Source organism: Hipposideros armiger, unplaced genomic scaffold (genome assembly GCF_001890085.2).
Source record: "Hipposideros armiger isolate ML-2016 unplaced genomic scaffold, ASM189008v1 scaffold_59, whole genome shotgun sequence".
In the NCBI taxonomy this organism is placed as follows: domain Eukaryota; kingdom Metazoa; phylum Chordata; class Mammalia; order Chiroptera; family Hipposideridae; genus Hipposideros; species Hipposideros armiger.
The window spans coordinates 2,418,322-2,434,690 of NW_017731409.1; the positions used below are offsets into that span (position 1 = coordinate 2,418,322).

Here is a 16,369-nt window from a genome sequence, read left to right on the forward strand (position 1 = left end):
TTTGTGCCACTTTCTTGGTCAGTGTCTCAGCTTCCCTGTTCATACAGTGGGTTTAAAAGATCTACTTCCAGGATATCAAATAGTGGAGCCCTTTTGCAATTCAAGCTCCTTGCTCTGCCTACACTAGCACAAACCACCCCCACTCCCACCCCCACATTCAGGCCTGTCCTTTTGCGGGTTTGCCTGTTAAGAATCTGCCGAGGGCCGGCCGAGTGGCGCGATGGTTAAGAACTGGCTTGGAACGCCAGAGGATCCCAGTTCGAATCCCACATATGAGGGCCAGTGACACTGTCCTCCACAGCTGAGATGCTGAACAACAGCTCAACCTGGAGCTGGGCTGCCGTGAGTCGCCGGTGATGGCGTAGGCTGCAGCCCCTGTGGCAGTGGGTTGCCATGGGCTACTGTATGTAGCCAGCAGCCAGCGTGAGCGGCCAGCAGCCGCAGTGAGCGGCCGTCCAGAAGCCGGCGACTTATCTGCCTCGCCCGGGAAGAGCACAATGATGGTGCCAACTTGAGCCAGTGAAGCAACGTCCTCCACAACTAGACTGAAGAACAAAACGACAGCAACTTGTCTGTTCCCCTTCCTCCAATTCCCCAGCACTGTTCCCATCCCCCAATTCCCCAACAAAAATCTTTAAAAAAAAAAAAAAATCTGCCGAGCCTAAGGAGGCTTAGCACCCACCTGGCCCTGTGGTAATATGAGAAGACACAGGCCAGGGCGCGCACCCACCTCCTCACCTGGTAAGTCCCATTGGCGAAGTGCACGGGGATGCTGAAGGGCAGGGAGTGGTGGAAGGGGTTCCGCAGCAAGATGGACACCACTTCCATGCGTGACGGCCTGGCCTCCCGCTCCCCGGTCTGCAGGGTCCGCTCCACTGCCCGCTGGCAGTAGGTGGCATACTGGCCAGTTTCATTTCTACAAAGACAGGTGAAGGAGGAAGGGAATACTAGAGAATCCACTCCCTGCCACCATGACACCCCGACTCCCTCCCCAGACCTGGAGAGGACCAAGTCTGCAGATGGGGCCAGCTGTGAAAAAAGCCCTTTAGACTGGCCTGGGGGGTGTTCATTTGCAATTCAGGGCCTATATGAACATGGCAACATAGAATGAACATTTAGGAATAATTTGGGGGCAATGTAGCTTCACATGAGCCCCCACAAAACATCCATACATGCCCATTTGTGTACACAGCAATGGGTGAAGTCTCCATGACCACTGAGCAAATCTCTGAGGGTGGGGGTGATCTGATCCATCCTTGTCTCCCCTGCATCCCTCTTAATCACACCACAGTCAGGCGGGCTACAGCAGCCAAGGAAATGGCGCTCACTCACCTGGGGTCTGCGTGGCGTTGGAGCTGCTGTTTGACGTACCAGAGGAAGTGGTGCTGGGGCAGGAAAAGTGGGGCGCACAGAGCCAGGAGCTGCCAGCACTGCCAGGGGACACAGGCAGCGTGGAGTGAGTGCTGGGTCTGCAGTGTTGCCAGCCCTCACAGTCCTGAGCTATACAGCCTTCAGCTCTCTCTCCAGATCAGAGCCCCCAACTTCTCCGGGTACTGGATGGCCAACTTGGTCAGACTTTGTCCACAATAACAATCACACAATCTGACTGTACACAGACACCCAGAAGGGGCAAAGAGACGGCAGCTGCGCTGAGGCAACTTGGAGCACTGAGGCTGCTCACTGACTACCAGGCTCAGAGGACACCTGCCCCGTTGCCTCCTTCAACATTTCCCACCTTCTGGACAGCCCTTGTCAATGACTCCTATCAGCTGTCCCCCCCCCCCCCGGGGATGCCCACCTGCATGAGGGAATGCTTCTGAGGTGGGCGGCAGCTGGTCTGCTTCATGAGTTGGCAGTAGATCTCGCTCTGCAGCTCGGGGTGGACCAGGCACACCTGCAGGGCCGTCTGGGCCAAGGACACGTGGTAGTCCACCGAGGCGGCTTCCACAGGCACATTGATGAAGAGCTGGCAGGACTGGCAGGGAAACGACAGTGAGCACAGGCAGCCCAACAGCCCCTTCATTAGCATCCTCTGTGACAGTGTGACTGGGTTGCCCGCCTCCTGGGCTCAGGGGAGGCTCCTGTTCCCCGCAGATGGCCCTTCTCAGAGGGAGCGTTGTTACTGCTTGAGAGCATCTATGCTGGCTGAGAAGGCTACTTTGGAATGAATCTTTCCTTCTTTAAATGTTTCCATGACATCAGCAAGATATATTCATTTTTTTAAAAACAGAATATTCAGACAGGCACAAAGACATTCTAAAATAGGTCAGCATCTCTGAGGTCCAGAAGCAACACAACCCTGGCTTTCCTGCTGTTCACGAGAGGAGGAGGGTGCTCCTCCAGGGGGAGTTTCACCGGCACTTCTGCAGGGCTCCTGAACTAAGTCCCAGAGCTTCCGGCCTCCCTGCCACACAGGAAGTGGGGGGACCCTGTGGGACTCCTTTCCTTCCTCTTCAGATCCCTCTGTGGGCCACCCCCTAACTGCATGGGTCTCCTCCACTTGAGGATCACCACGGTGGGCAGAGCTGCTCAAGGGAGACCCTGGGCACTTGGCAAGGGCACCCACCACCAGTGGGTGGGCCTGCGCTCTGCTCCCACTTTACCTTGAAGAGCTTGAGGGCCTCCGTCTGCAGGGCCTCCGAGGGCAGGGTGGTGAGGGAGGTGTACAGCCCATCCTTGCTGTAGCACAGCATGGGGTGCTTCCAGAGGGGGGAATCTGCCCAAAGCACAGCAGCGGAGAGCAGCATTAGTTACCAGTGAAGAGGGAAGTCGCCTCGCACCCCCACCCCCACCCCCACCCCCACTTAGATCTGTGGAAAAGACGAGGGTTTAACTGTCTGGGACACACAGGTTGTGCCAGGTTACATAAACCCAGAGTGTGGGGTATGCAGTTGTGTGCTGCATTTAGCACACTCACAAGCATGGCTTACAGGAAGGTGGCTACTGCTCCGCTAGTGGGGCTGCATGCAATAGGGGCGAGTGTGAGAGGTTGTGGGCATGCGTGCAAGCATGTGTGTGCAGGGGAGGCTCCCTCCCTGCAGTGTCAGGTCTGGATGGAGAGCGTGTATCGGCCTGAAATAGACAAGCTGTGGAGCAGCAGTAAAGGAGTACGGTGGTGTGTGTGCTGTTAGTGCCTCTGCTTCCTAAGAATCAGCAGCAAAATAAAGACCCCCAAAACATCCCAGGCTTTGGTTAGCCTGATCCCAATTTAGGCTTCACTTACTGATTAACAAATCCGAACTACAGGTTAACCAGCTCCTTCCTTTCCTCAACCCTCTGCCCAGCCAGCAAAGCTGCAGGTTAATCAAAGTGAAACATTGACCCAGGCTTCCCAGATAAACTCCCCTAGATAGAGTGGTTACCTCAGTATCTTCACCAGAGACAGGGGCCCTGGAGCTTGGGACGGGACTGCCCTTCTGTGGCTTAGACAGTTTTAAAACAGCTTTGGGGTACAGTAGTGCTTTCTTTGGGTTCTTGACCAACAATTACCCAGCCACCACACTCTCACCGAGGCCACGATGGCCACCCTTGCCTTACCTGGGTCTCCCTCACCATCCATCAGTTTTCCAATGAGTTGCTCATAGGCAGTGCCCACCTTGGCACTGCTGCCACCTGCGGCCACTGTGAGGTGGTAAAGCCACGTATCCTGGAAGAGGATGGAAAGCCATCTGATGGAACTGGGGTGGGGAGAATGGAGTCAAGAGCTTCTAGGAGGCTTTCTTGAAGGGGCCGAGCCCAGGGTGGGGGAGGGGGGCAGTTCAGCTGGTTTGGTTAGCACAAGTCAAGGCCACCAATCTCTAAAAGGAAAGACTCGGGATCAGGTGAACATGAACCCTAGCTTCTAAGCTTGTGGTTCTATCTCATGGTCCCAGTGAAGATATGTTGGCCACTGGGAGAGAATTCAATATAAGGAATATTCCTAATCAGGGACTACTAGTTGTCAAAATGTCTGGGAGGGGAATAAATGTGAATTTGGAGAAACTCAGGGGAAAGAGAGAAGGGAAGATGAGAATCGCAGGTCCCAGCTGGCCATGGGGGCCCAGCCCCATCCCTTACCTTTTCATGCTTGGTGCCAATGAGGAGGTAGGTGGGGCTGTGCTCTGCGGGGTGGATCACCAGGGTGCAGTGGGAGGAAAGCAACCGCCGGGTTCCTCCAGCCTCGTAGTCTTCATCTGAGTCACAGGATCGATCTACTTCCTCTATGCGCGCGTCCCGCACAGGCAGGTGGCCCAGGGGTCGCTGCGGACAAGAGCCTTCCGTGAACGGGAGAGCTAGCAGGGGACAGGGGAGTCTCCTCTCTCTGAACCCTCAGGCCGTGTAGGGTTAGAAATCATGGACGTGGACAGACAACAGGATGGGAAGGGAAGACTGCTTGGCTGAGGCTTGCTTGGAGAAGTGCAGGAAGATCCCACAGGCAGAGTCGGTGGGCCATGCACATTGCCCATGCACTCGAGAGGGAGCCAACAGCTGGCTTCGTACTTGTTGTGGGGTCAGGTGGGGTGGAGGGTAAAGCTGGGGCCTTCCGTCAGGACATGGAGCCACAGGAATGGGCTCTGGGGCAAGAGAGAGCAGGTGCTGTTGGGAGGCAGGGAAGTACCTTGTCCTCATGGCTCCGATAGTAGTAGAAGGTTCTGCCAACGAGAGCACACCAGACCAGCTTGGAGTGGCCATGCTTTACCTGTAAGACAGAAATGAACCAGCATTACTAGAATCAGGTGACCCCAGAAGTAAAACCAGGGCTGGCGAAGAGAAGCCACAGGGAAGCAGATCTCAAAACCTCTGGACAAACTCAGGTCCTTAGTGCAGATGCCACCCAGGCTCCTGACTAACTGAAGCAGCCCTTTCACAGCAAGGGGCCATGGTGTGTACCATACGACACCCCATCCATCCTTGTGCGACCTGCCATTAAAAGATTAACCAGGCCAATGAGATGTCCTGTCTCAGGAATGTGAACATGGGAAGAACTTGCGAGTCAGCAGAGGCTGGAGTTGTAAGGATGCTGAGAAGGAGGGAAGGGCCTTGGTAGGCAAGTGTAAATCATGAGGGGATAGCAGCTGTTCACAGGCAGAGGAGACTGAAGTGAACACAGGCTGAATGGGGACGCAGGGGTTAGAGAGAGAGAGCTTGCTCCTGTAAGCTGCTTTGCTTCCTGAAGGTGTTTGGGCCTAGTTAACGTGCTTCCTTGCTATAATAACTTCCCTTATTATAAGAAGCTATAATAACATGCTTCTCTGCTCCTTGCAACCAGAAGAGCCCTAACTGAAATATCTTTAGGGCAGGTCTGGGATATTATAAGTCTTTGAGTAGCCACACCTACCTCACCTAGGTTGCGGCTCCTCACTATTCATACTGGTGGGTACAGGTGGGGATGGGGGGCAACCCATAATGACCTCAAAATGGGTACAAGGCATTCCTTTCCTTCTTCTGTCTTGAGAATAGCTAATCTGTTTCCAGAGGATCACTCACCATGATCTGAGTGGTCAGACCATGTTTGAGGCCAACCAGCTAATCCTTGTGAGGAAATTACTGGAGAAAGGAGTTACGTGTAAGGAGGGGACCCACCGCTCCTTGGCACTCCTGTTCCTGGCTCCCCTGACTCTCAGGAGGCCTGTATGCCTCCCCCACCAGGCCTATCCATACCTTGGTCAGCCAGCCCTTCACGGTGGGCTTGGTGCCACCCTGAGGCAGGGCTGGAGGCCCAGTGGCCTGAACCTTCAGCAGACTCTGTAGTACTCGGATCCACTCCTCCAGGAGGCTGGGCGAATCAGCTGTCAGGTAATAGGTTTTCTTCTCAGAGATGAGCTGTGGAGGAGTAAGGGATTGGGGGCGGGGACACAGAAGGATAGAATAACAGAAACATGGCTCTGGGGTGGCACACATTCCTGAACCCCTGGCCTTCTTTCTTCCTACCGTGGTGCTCCCTCCCTTCTTTCCCTCCTTATCTTGTTTCCCTTGTCTATTCTACCTTCACTCTATCTTTCACACTCTGTCTCTTCTTCCTTCCTCATACTCACAAATTAGGATTTGAAATGTCTTTCACATATACCCATTTTGCCCCATTTTTGTCTCTATCACAGCTATATCCAAAACCCAGTACCTCTTCTGTCTAAAATTCTAGCTGCCAGGACCATGCTCACCTGGAATGTCTGTGCACCCTCTCCTCGAACGATTTGGCAACGAGAGTTCAGCTCCACTTGACCTTGAGGTTTCCGGATGACATCACTCTGTAAAGAAAGGCATGGGAAGGAAAGAGGTTGGAGCCTTCCCAGAGCACATCATTTCCCCTCTTACTCCAGGTCATAGGCCAAGGAGAAAGTGATTCCCAAGCTTTCCTGGGCTATGGCATGATCGGTAATTTGTTCTGGATCCTGGTTCTAGCTAAAAAGGAGCAATGATCAGAGACATGGGTCCTGCTGACCCAGGCCTCAAATAGAATAGATTGAGCCTTTAAAATTTGGTCAGAAGCCATCAGGTTATTACTGAGCTATAAAGCCCTTAAATTCTTTCCACTACATCTTTTATACCAAGTGTGGCAAATAAGTGGCATATCTCACTATTACCATTTCCAATGCCACTGCAGACATTACTAATCAATCAGAGCATGACTGCTAATTGAGCGATACAGGCCCAGAATCCTTAACAAGGTGTTTGAGACAGCCACTACCAATCAACTAGAGTTGCACAAGGCACAAGTTTTTTTTGCCCTCTTTAAAACGTTAACATCGGTTATCCAGGGAGGGCCTCTCAAACGAGGTCCCAAAATCTGAGGCGCCCTAATTCCAAAGAGTATAGGAAAGAGGTGGAGGAAGCAATAGGCTCTCCAGTTAGAACAGTTCTTTTATAGGACCAGGCAAAGGAAGAGCTCAGCTTCTGAAGGAAGAAAGAATCTCCAAGTCAACTCATCTAGAATTTGCCTTTGCCTGCTCAGTGCCTGATTTCACTGTGAGAACCAGTGACCAGCTTCATGGTACCCGTGTGGCTCAAAGCCTCAGCTGCCCAGCCAGGCTGCCTCTCCCCACCTGCCAGACCTTTGCCCTCTGACCATAGGCTACATTACCCCTCTTCCAGCTCCCCCTCACATAGTCTGAGGTGGGGTCCTATAGACTACAGTCCCGGGAAATGAGGGTCTCACCGGGGACTTGTAGTACAGAATCTGTCCCTGTCTCAGGACAAACCAGCGCCTCTTCCATGTCTTCACCCGGCTCCCCATTTTCAGCAGGTAGCCCGACTTCTCCAGTGACTCCTACAGGGGTAGAAGGTGCAGAGAAGAGGGGTGGACAGGGGGGAAATCACCGAGGTTCCTGGACACCACACGGGTCAAAACGATCCAGGTGAGTCACTGCTTTATCATTAGAAAAATAACTATTGAGCATTTCCAGGGCACCATGCTAAGGGTTCAGAGAAGACTAGATAAAGCATGGGTGGTCCTGCTATGGAAGGGTCCTACTGGCTGGGGAATACACCTGACCATGAGAAGATGGCAGATCAGGGGCTGCATAAGCGAGAGGCCAGCCAGGGAGGGCTTTCGGGAAAGGGCTTAACCGGCTTCGGAAGGAGAGGTCAGCCTTTCCTTCAAAGATGAGCCAGGAGGAGGAACAAGGCCATTCAGGCAGCAGGGAAGGGAGACAGAGGTTTGGGGAATAATGTGCACATCAGCAGGCTTGGGCGGAGGGTTCATTGAGCAGGAGAGGGGAAGACAAAGGCGGCATGGTGGTGTGGAGCAAAGGCTGGGAATGACAGATCTTGCTTTTACTGCTGGCTCCAGTGTGTCATAGCACATTTCTGAGCCTCAGGTCTACTCATCCATAAAATGGGGTAATAATCCTGACAGGATTGTGAAGACAAATGAGACAGTGCTTGAAAAGCATAGAGCACGGTGCCTGGCACACTGTAAGAACTCAATGAATGTTAGTTCCCAGAATTCCAGGGTCAGCGTGGAGCTAAAACGAGGTAATGTGTGTAAACTCCTGGGGCTTGGTGGGCCATAGTGGGCTTTTAAACTGGCAACTCCTGGTTTGATGAAGAGCTCCGCAGGCTCCCTCTCCTTCTCCGTGGGGTCTGTGTGTGCCCATCTCCATAACTGCACCCCTCACCCCATCCCACTCCGCATGGCCTCACATCAGGGGAAGCCCCCTGGCCCCCTCCATACCCTCACCAATCCCAGGAGCCCGTCCTCTCACTGTTGCTACCGGTCTCTTGCGCCGATGGCACCAGGCAGGCAGCTCCCACCCTGCCCTGCCTCAGCCCCCCTGGGGTGGGGTCACACTTCCAGCTCACCCCGCCCAGGCCCAATCCATCAGTGGAGAAGGATGAGGTGCGCTGTAGTTTGTGCTCAGGCTCTGAGTAGTCACTGTCCAGGGAGCAGGCGTCCGGAGGGATGGCGTAGTCACCCTCAGAGCTCAGCGAAGACATGGAGACACCTGGCCAAGGGGCAGGAGTCAAGGTCTGGGTCCCACACCTTCCCCAGAAACTCATCCACCCAAGACCCGAGTCTGGGGCCGAGGGTCATGGGCAGAGATCAAGCAAGGACCCCACCACCACCACCACATATGACTGCCTGTGGGAGGAGGTGAGGGGTCTCCTGTTGCCCTGCACCCCTTCCTCTTCCCTTCTCCGTACCTCTCTTGATGGCCCGGGGGCTGCCCAGTCCGCTGGTCTTCCTTGACTCAGAGCAGGGGACCGACGTGCGGAAACTTGCCTGAGAGCTGCAGTCATCGTCGGACCCAGAGGACTCGTCCACAAAGGGCACGGTGCTGATCTGCGTGGCTCTCTGCAAGACAGGCCCCTCCCCACTGCAGTTCTTGCTGCAAAACAAGCCCCATCCCACCTGCACTTGCACTCTGGCTCCAGGTGCCCAGGGTGCGGCCAACACAGCCTGTCTGGGGCACATGGATGCCATCACCCAGCCGGGACACCCAACACACAACCATCCCTTCCGACCTTACTCCTGTGTCCTCACCTCCATGCTTCTCCTCAGGCCTCCCTCCCCCGACACCATCCTCTGTGGCCCCCAAAGCAGCAGTCCCATCCCAGCTGAGCATCTGACCACTGTGACCCACTACTCCCTGCCACTAGGGGGCCAGAAAGCCACACCACGGGCCTCGTGAGACAGGAGCTTTAAAAATGGGTGGGGATAACGAAAGGAGCGATCACCTTCACGGACAGACATTTAAAAAGACTGATTATCTCCATGTTGGTGAAATTGTGGAGAAAAGGGTACTGTGTAGGGTGATAAAGTTTTTTAGAAGATAATTTGCCACTAACTGTCAAAAATTAAAACATGCATATCCTTTGCCCATAAAATCCACCTCTAGAACTCTGTCCTACAGGAATATGTATATATGTACACAGAGATGTATTCGCACAATGTTCATCACACCCCTGACTTTAGAGGAAAACAGAGACATGACCTAAACTGTCAATCAGTGGAGGGCTGGTTAAGGTAGTTATGGGCAGCTACACTGACACTGGCTGGTGCTGGGCAGGCCTACAAGGGGAGGCGGAGCCGTCTGTGGAGGTATGGCAGGAAGACCTGGCACATGGCTGGGTGAACAAACAAGGGGGAGAACGACCTGTATAATGTGATCCCCTTTGTGTGCGTGTGTGGGTGTGCACCTGTGTGAGAAAGACAGAACATGTGTAATGCATTTGTAGATGCAGCAGGGGGCCTTACAGAATAGTCACCAAACCATTCATGACAGTTGCTTCTGTGGTTAGAAATTAGGGAAAAGCAACATGAGAAGAAACTTCACTTCTGGCTCTTTATTCTTCTATAAAAAGTTTTCTAAAGGATAACAGCTATGATTTCAAAAACCAATATTAAAAGGAGACAAAAACGTACATGAAAACCTCATGTTGCAGATAGAGCTGATTTTTATTTAAAAAAATGTAGCAATGTTATGGAAGTGTGTGTAGGAACACATGAAAAGTTCTGGAAGGGGCCCCACTGCCCTCTGGGCCACACGTGATAAGATGGGGAGGACAGGTGGCACAGCCATAGGTTTAACTTTTAACTTTTTACTTTGCCCACAATCATATTGATTCAAATTTTTGTGAATGTGGAATGTTTCTAATAATAATCTAATAAAGACCAACAATAAAAATAAAATGATGTGTGGTGAGCTGGGCTCCCTGCCAGAGTCATGTGTGGGCAGAAACCTGACCCTGGAGCTCCACTCCAGCCATTGCATGGACAGGGGCCCTCTCTGGATGGGGACACCCCCTCCTCAGACAGCAAGCAGCTTCTTACCCCCTTCAGGGCGGTGTAGACAGGCGCGGTGCCATTCTTGTAGACAAGGCCAGAGAAAGGTCCAGGGGACGCAAGGGCAGGAGGCCTCGAACCTGGAGGGGCAGGGAAGAGCGATGAGATTAATTTAAGTGCCCTAGCCCAGTGAGAGGTGTGGGGGCAGCAGAGACCTGAAGTGAGTGAAGAAGAAAACCACAGGCAATGTTTCCTGAAACAGCACTCTGGGTGACAGACCAGGGGACAGTTATCAGGATGCGGGCCAAGGCCTTCTTCAGTCCCACTCTTGCAAGAGTGAGTTACCAATCATGCATTATGGGGTTGTCACATCACCGCGGGGATTCTGTGGCTGGCAGGTAGGGACGGGGCTCCTTCAGGGTACGCTAAATCAAGGCACTGGGGGCTCCTCCCAGCCCTTGTACTGCTGAAGGGAAGCCAGGGCAGGTGGGAGGCTGGGCTGGAGGGTCCTTCCTCTATAAAATCCTTTCCAGCTCTGTAATTGGCTATATAATTCTGTTCAAGGCCGCACCCACCCAGCCGGTGATGTGCTCAACTCTCCAAGGCAGCCCTAGCTGTGTGATTTCACCTGAACCTCACCTGTTGGGGGAGGGAATGGGGTGCCAGGTGACCCCAGCCCTGGGTGTTGCTCACAGTCCTCTCCTCCCCTACATGCCCACCCTGCCCACTCTGGGCACTCCACTTGGGACTCACCACACCAGGTGGCATTACTCCTGGGAGACACGTCTGAGAGATGCATGCCCGATGTGGCTACAGCATAGATCCGGCTCTCCTGGAATGAGAGGTCCGCGGAGGGTCAGAGCTCAGCACTGTGACCACCCCAGCCCCTCCTGGGGTGTGGAAAAAAGCACGGCTTTGGAGGCAGGCAGACCTGCATCCACATCTAGGTTCGGCTGCTTACTGGGAGAGGGGAATCATGGGTAAGTTACATCATTTCTGGGCCTCAGTCTCCTCAACTCTAAAATGGGGGTAATACTACTCATCTTTCAGGCTGCTGTGAGAACCAAACGAAATTATTAATGTAAACATCTCACACCTGGACTGTAATCAGTGCCCAATAGACATTCACTCCTTCTCTCACCACCACCCTTCCCTTGGGTAATGAAGTTCACGAGGAGAGGGATCAGTGACCTGTTTGTCTGAATTAGACATCTTACAGCTCTTGGGTCTCGGGCTCTCACCCCAAAAGTGGGGTGTTGGTAATGAAGACGTCAGAGCCCCATGGTGAGGGCATGCCCTTTTCTAAGCCAGCTGTTTGGAAGCTGGGACACTTTTTTTCCCCTACAGTAATAATGTTACATCATGGCTAGGCTTCTGTCCAACCTACAAAGCCTGTCTAGCTTACCCAGGCCTGAGAGGCCGACTGTACAAGACACAAGGATGGGAACAGCCACCCTCAAGTGTTCCCTCACCCCCGGGGGTGGGGTACCCTGGGTCTGAAGTAGGCCCACAGGCCTGGGGAGCATTTCTAATGGTTTCTAATGGTTCCCAAACAACCCAGAGGCCCCGCCTGTATTTCTTTTTATCCGTATCTCTTTTCTCCACTCAAGATAAAAAGACAACAAAGGCCCCCTCAGGTGACTGGTGAGTCACAAGGACCAGAGAAGGTCAGCCTGTCTAGCGCAATGGGGGCTGAGGCATCTGGGGGAGAGAGGGAGGTAGAATGTGTCCCAGCTTCCAAACAACTGGGATGAGATCCTGAGGTAGGAACAGGGCTGGGCCAGTAAGAGAGATGGGGCAGTGAGGGTGTCCCAGGAGGGGAACCCGAGCCGGCAGGGAATTCCTGCGCTTATGTGGGGCAGACAAACTGAGTCCAAGTAGTAAAATTAGGCATAAAAAAGATTACTGCCAGTAGTGGTGGTGGAATTACACCAAAAACAGGCCTCACACTTCATGGAGAAAATGAAAGTGAAGCTTGTGGAATTTAGGTTCACTATCACTTAGGGATTCAGGCAACTATCATCAACAAATAGGAGTGTTTTACAAAAGGTCATCTAGTGCCTAACTCACCTAAGGTGATTTTGAAGGTCAACAAAGGGCTCTGCGAACTCTATTCTGGCAAATATACGAGGATCTCCAACTCCCTCCAATGGAGACATGTCCTTGGAATTCTCAGTCTTGATTTTTCCTACCGAGAGTGACTGCCCAGTCGGTCCCACCTGAGACAAAAGGCTGGGCTGTCTGGCCACTGTGGTTTCCTAAGCTGACAGGAGAGATCGTGTCTTGGGGACCAGATGGAGCTGAGCCTTCTTGTGCGTCCCTTGCTGAGAGCTCCCTCACTGCCCACCTCTGCTTTAGGATTCCAGAGCATTGGTATTTACAAGACAACAACGAACAAGAGGAGGGGTGGTTCTGATGGCATTCCAACTTGGCTGCCTGGCCTTTCCCCCATTTTGAAAGCCTCTCCACCTTGGCCCCGCCTGCCCCTTTGCTCCCTGTCTGCCGGCTGCTCTCCCACCTTATACCTCCTCTCCGCAGGCAGCATGCTGTGGCCCTCCCGTGATTCTGAGGCTTCAGGGACAGCCAGCAACCCATGGCCTGACGGCTGGATGGCCTTGGGGGACCTCCTAGCCCTCCCCCGAGGCATAGCTGTGTCTCAGGTCATCCAGGTCCCCTTGCAGCAAACACTGATAAGGATGCAACCCATAAGCCTGGGGGTGGTGAGGCCGCCCAGATGAACAGCATTTCAAAAGGAGACCCTGGGAGGTGCTGCTGAAAAGGTGGGCCTCCCAGACAGTGGTGTGGGGTGGTACCACTCCCCCAGTACCCCATTCCCTGTGCTGCCAGGAGCCTGACCCTCAGACATCCAGCTCTCCAATGTCCCCTGAGGCAGGACAGCTGGAGAGTTAGAGCCAGGCTCTGGGGACAGCTGGGACTATATTTAAAGCCTGGCCCCTCACTAACTGCTACATGACCCTGGGCAAGTATCTAAGTCTGTGGAGACAGCACTTTCCTAATCTGTAAAGCAAAACAGCATGTAAGGGCCCTTATGGCGGGCTCTGCACTAAGCTCTCAACATCCATTATCTCATCTTACCCTCATCACTGACCTGTGCTACCTATTAATGCCCATCCACCCATCCCCCCTTTTCATTTTAACTTTTTGTCATGGAAAATGTCAAACAGACACAAAAGGAGAACAGAATAAAGAACGAACGACCTCATGTGCCTATCATGCAGCTCTACAAAGATTAATGCATGGCTGGTTTTGTTTCATTAGTATCCCCGCCCCAGATCAGTCCACCAGAATTCCACCAGACAGCATGTCATTTTATCCAGTGGCACAAATAAGGAAGCTCAGAAATAATAACAGCCAACACATAAATGCCAATGCCTATGACCCACTACTGCAAGTACCTATTACGTATTAACCCTGTAAAGGAGGTACTATTATCCCCATTTTACGGATAGGAAAACCGAGGCACAGAGGTTTAGTAACTTGCTCTGGGTCACAGAATCAGCAATTCGACCTGAGTGGCTTAACTTTGGGACCTGTGCTCTTAGCTACCACACAGAAAAGCTATAGCCCACACCAATAACCAGCTTAACGAATGATGCTAAAAGGAATACTCATGTGACCACCACCCAGGTTAAGAAATCTGCCAGCAACCCAACAGCCCCAGACTTGCCCCTTCCCAATCATAAGTCTTTCCCGCCCCACAGAGGCAACTGCTCTTCTAAGTTTACCAGACTCACTTCCTTGCTTTCTGAGTTTTACCACCTCAGCATCATGAACATTAAACAAGATAATGTGCATCCAGCACCCAGCTTGGTATGTGGCACATGGCGAGTGCTTGCTCAGGACATGCCAGCCAGCCACCATCCAATCATTTCAAATCCTGGCTCTGCCCCTCGCTGGTTGGGTGGTCTGGGCAGGCTCGGTGGAACCCGCCTCCCAGAGGCACCATGAAGGTGACAGTCTGGTCTCATGCTCAGCGTGCGGCTGTGCTCGATGGACAGTGGTCACATCCTCAGCTCTGCCCCTCTGCCCAGCCCCCAGGTAGCCTCTTACCCAGGATGGAAACCGGTGCAGGGGTGGTGTGGGTGGTTTGCTCCCCAATTCCACTTCCTCCAGCTCAGCTCTGGGGGCCTTTGGGTTCTCTCTTTCCTCCTTCTTCCCAGCTGGGGGTTGCTCCCCCATTTCCATCTTCTCTGGTTCCTCCCGGAGTTCAACTCGGGCCTTCAATTTGGGAAGGCCAGAGGGGTGGAGGGCTGAGAGGGTCCCAATCTCAATGCTCACCACGTGGTTGAAGTGCCCAGGGCCCACCTGGGGCTGGCTATGGTGCCGCTTAGCCAGCTGGACACTGTCCCGGGGGGTGCTGGGAGCCCGCACCTTAGGTAGGGTCAGGCTATAGCCTGGGCCACCTTCCCTGGCAGAGGTCTTTGTCCCAGGGAGTGTGCCTCCCTGAGCAGTCACCAGGCTCTCATCCCAGGAAGCCAGGCCACGTCTGGGGGTGTGAGTCTTCACACACAGCTGGCTAGGAGAGCCTTCTCTTCTCAGACGAGTTGGAAGGGTCTTGGCCCCTGATATTTCCCCAGGACGGACCAGAATGGAGCTGAACTCCTCCAAGGGGCTTCCCACTTTAGGGACTGAGTCCTTATTCTGCAGAGAATCTGGAGAAGGTGCAGGCAGAACCACCTTCAGGGCACACTGGGCCTGAGGACCACTGTCCTGCCCCACTGGCTGGGCTCCTAGCCCTGAATGCGCAGAATCCTGCTCTGGGGTTTCCTGGGGGGCCACCGGCAGCTTCCCTGAAGGTGCCATCTGAAGAGCTATGGTTAGAGCAAAAACAGGCATATTGAGAGCTCCCTCAATTCAGTCCCACAACCCAACACATCCCAACACACACACACACACACACACACACACACGCACGCACGCACTGACCCACCTACCTTCTAGAGCATCCTGAAGAGCTCCCACCTGCTCCACCAGGCACTGATTACAGCTTTTCAGGTGCTGATTCTCCATCTCAAGCTAGGCCAAAAAACCAAAAAACATTTAGAACACTGAACTTATAGGTTTAGACATATAATTCAAAATCAGATTAAAATCCTTTCTAAAGATCAAATCTTTGAAAAAGAACACGTGCTAACCCTGACCCCTCCCTCCCTCTGTGCTAACCAGTTTGGGTTGGGATAGAATTCCATTTGGCAACCCCTGAACTTTTCTTTTCTAGTTATTTTTAAGCTGTTTAAAATTGTGCAATATAACACATACACAGAAAACTATAGCCCACATCAATGAACAACTTAACAAATGATGCTAAAATGAATACTCATGTGACCACCACCCAGGTTAAGAAATTTGCCAGCATCCCGACAGCCCCAGACTTGCCCCTTCCCAATCACACGTCCTTCCCGTCCCACAGAGGCAACTGCTCTTCTAAGTTTACCAGACTCACTTACTTGCTTTCTGCCTTTTACCATCTAAGTATGAATCCCTACACACATTGGTTTAGTTGTGTTCATTTGTGGACTCTTATAGAAATGAAATTAGACAGCGTGTACTTCTGTGTCTGGCTTCTTTTCATCAATGTAATGTCTATGAGATCCATCCTCACAGTTGCATTTTCTTTTAAATGTAATCCAACACTCCTTTTAGCAAGAGGTCAAGGCTCTGCAATAAGGAGGCATCACCTCTGTCCCCAAGAACTTGTGGTCTAACAAGTGACCTGAGGTGTGCATCCACAGAAGGGGATGGAAGGCAAAATACGCAGATACCCCCTGCAGGTGTGAGCCACTTGTGTAAGGACAGAGGAAGAAAAAATGAGTGTCCTTTTCCAAACTTCCAGTTCTTTCCTCGTGTTTAGAAAGAGGTTTTTTTGTTGTTGTTTTTCTGCTAGCAACACTGTAGCTTCTAGTCCCCAGTTTCCTAAACAAAGATGTAGCAAGTGATGAACTATGAAAATGAATGAATAGAGGTGCAAAGTAGAACAGAGGTTGTTCAGGGGACTGGAGGCGGGGAAGAGAACGGGAGTTGTGTTTAACGGGTACTGAGTTTCTACTTGGGGTGATGGGATGTTTTGGAAATAGACAGTGGTGATGGTTGTGAAAGGACTTATTGCCACTAAATCGTACAGTTAAAAAATAGCTAAAAGGGTACATT

At 52.5% G+C, this 16,369-nt stretch overlaps 1 protein-coding gene across 1 annotated transcript in view; it reads right to left on the reverse strand.

Annotated features, from left to right (window-relative positions):
* The window catches only part of PLEKHH1 (pleckstrin homology, MyTH4 and FERM domain containing H1), a 50,370-nt gene that overhangs the window by 9,095 nt on the left and 24,906 nt on the right, over nucleotides 1–16,369 (reverse strand). Inside the window, exons 5-20 of the mRNA XM_019641275.1 lie at nucleotides 15,157–15,238; nucleotides 14,273–15,033; nucleotides 10,955–11,033; nucleotides 10,250–10,341; nucleotides 8,620–8,770; nucleotides 8,278–8,420; nucleotides 7,133–7,243; nucleotides 6,138–6,224; nucleotides 5,641–5,802; nucleotides 4,598–4,678; nucleotides 4,057–4,239; nucleotides 3,538–3,646; nucleotides 2,604–2,716; nucleotides 1,799–1,975; nucleotides 1,333–1,430; nucleotides 739–916 (exon numbers count right to left, since the gene is read on the reverse strand). Of these exons, the coding sequence (XP_019496820.1) occupies nucleotides 739–916; nucleotides 1,333–1,430; nucleotides 1,799–1,975; nucleotides 2,604–2,716; nucleotides 3,538–3,646; nucleotides 4,057–4,239; nucleotides 4,598–4,678; nucleotides 5,641–5,802; nucleotides 6,138–6,224; nucleotides 7,133–7,243; nucleotides 8,278–8,420; nucleotides 8,620–8,770; nucleotides 10,250–10,341; nucleotides 10,955–11,033; nucleotides 14,273–15,033; nucleotides 15,157–15,238 (2,607 nt within the window). The remainder of the gene's footprint in view (nucleotides 1–738; nucleotides 917–1,332; nucleotides 1,431–1,798; nucleotides 1,976–2,603; nucleotides 2,717–3,537; nucleotides 3,647–4,056; nucleotides 4,240–4,597; nucleotides 4,679–5,640; nucleotides 5,803–6,137; nucleotides 6,225–7,132; nucleotides 7,244–8,277; nucleotides 8,421–8,619; nucleotides 8,771–10,249; nucleotides 10,342–10,954; nucleotides 11,034–14,272; nucleotides 15,034–15,156; nucleotides 15,239–16,369) is intronic.